We start from the raw sequence: 550 nt of genomic DNA, 5'->3' as shown, positions 1-550 counted from the left end.
GGGGGGGGAACATACAGTACGATAAAACCCCAAGTTTCAGGGATGGCAAAGTGCTGTAAAACAGAATGTGAAAGTCTGAGGGAGAGGACAGACAGACGGACTGCGCCAGGGCGGTGTTTCCAGCGCCTGCGGCGCAACTTCTTCTCCCTCAGCTGAAACCCCACGTTTTAACTGGGAAGGAATCACACAGGTCCCAGGTCGTTTCCGTACCCCTCTGGCTTTGAGGAGGAGGATTTCGGGGGAGGGGTGGGAGACCTGTCCGGTGCTCTGAGCTACCGGATCACCGGCAACTTTGTCCTACCCGGCGCGGTGCTGGAGGAGGCAGCGCCTGATGGCGGTGAGGGTGTGTTGGGACGGCGGCCGGGCATGTTCCTTCTGGCCCTGCTAATGAGGGGGTTTGCCTGGAAGCTGGATCCTTCCCATTTCCAGAGCTGCTCGCGCCGGTGCTGGAGAGGCGGAGTGCGGCGGCACGGAGCCACCGACGGGGGGGGTTTCTAGGGGGTCCCGGTCAAATCTCTGCGTGTCCGTCCCCCCCCCCTGCCCCCCCAGG

General features: G+C 62.5%; 1 protein-coding gene across 1 annotated transcript in view; it reads left to right on the top strand.

The window, feature by feature from the left end:
- Positions 1-550, top strand: part of VANGL2 (VANGL planar cell polarity protein 2) — a 6,567-nt gene that overhangs the window by 1,221 nt on the left and 4,796 nt on the right. The window contains 1 exon segment of the mRNA XM_009889525.1: positions 180-378. Coding sequence (XP_009887827.1) covers positions 180-378 — 199 coding nt within the window.

The sequence above is a fragment of the Charadrius vociferus genome, unplaced genomic scaffold, assembly GCF_000708025.1.
Source record: "Charadrius vociferus isolate BGI_N301 unplaced genomic scaffold, ASM70802v2 scaffold128, whole genome shotgun sequence".
NCBI classification, from domain to species: Eukaryota; Metazoa; Chordata; class Aves; order Charadriiformes; family Charadriidae; genus Charadrius; species Charadrius vociferus.
This window is presented reverse-complemented; position numbering and strand designations above follow the sequence as displayed.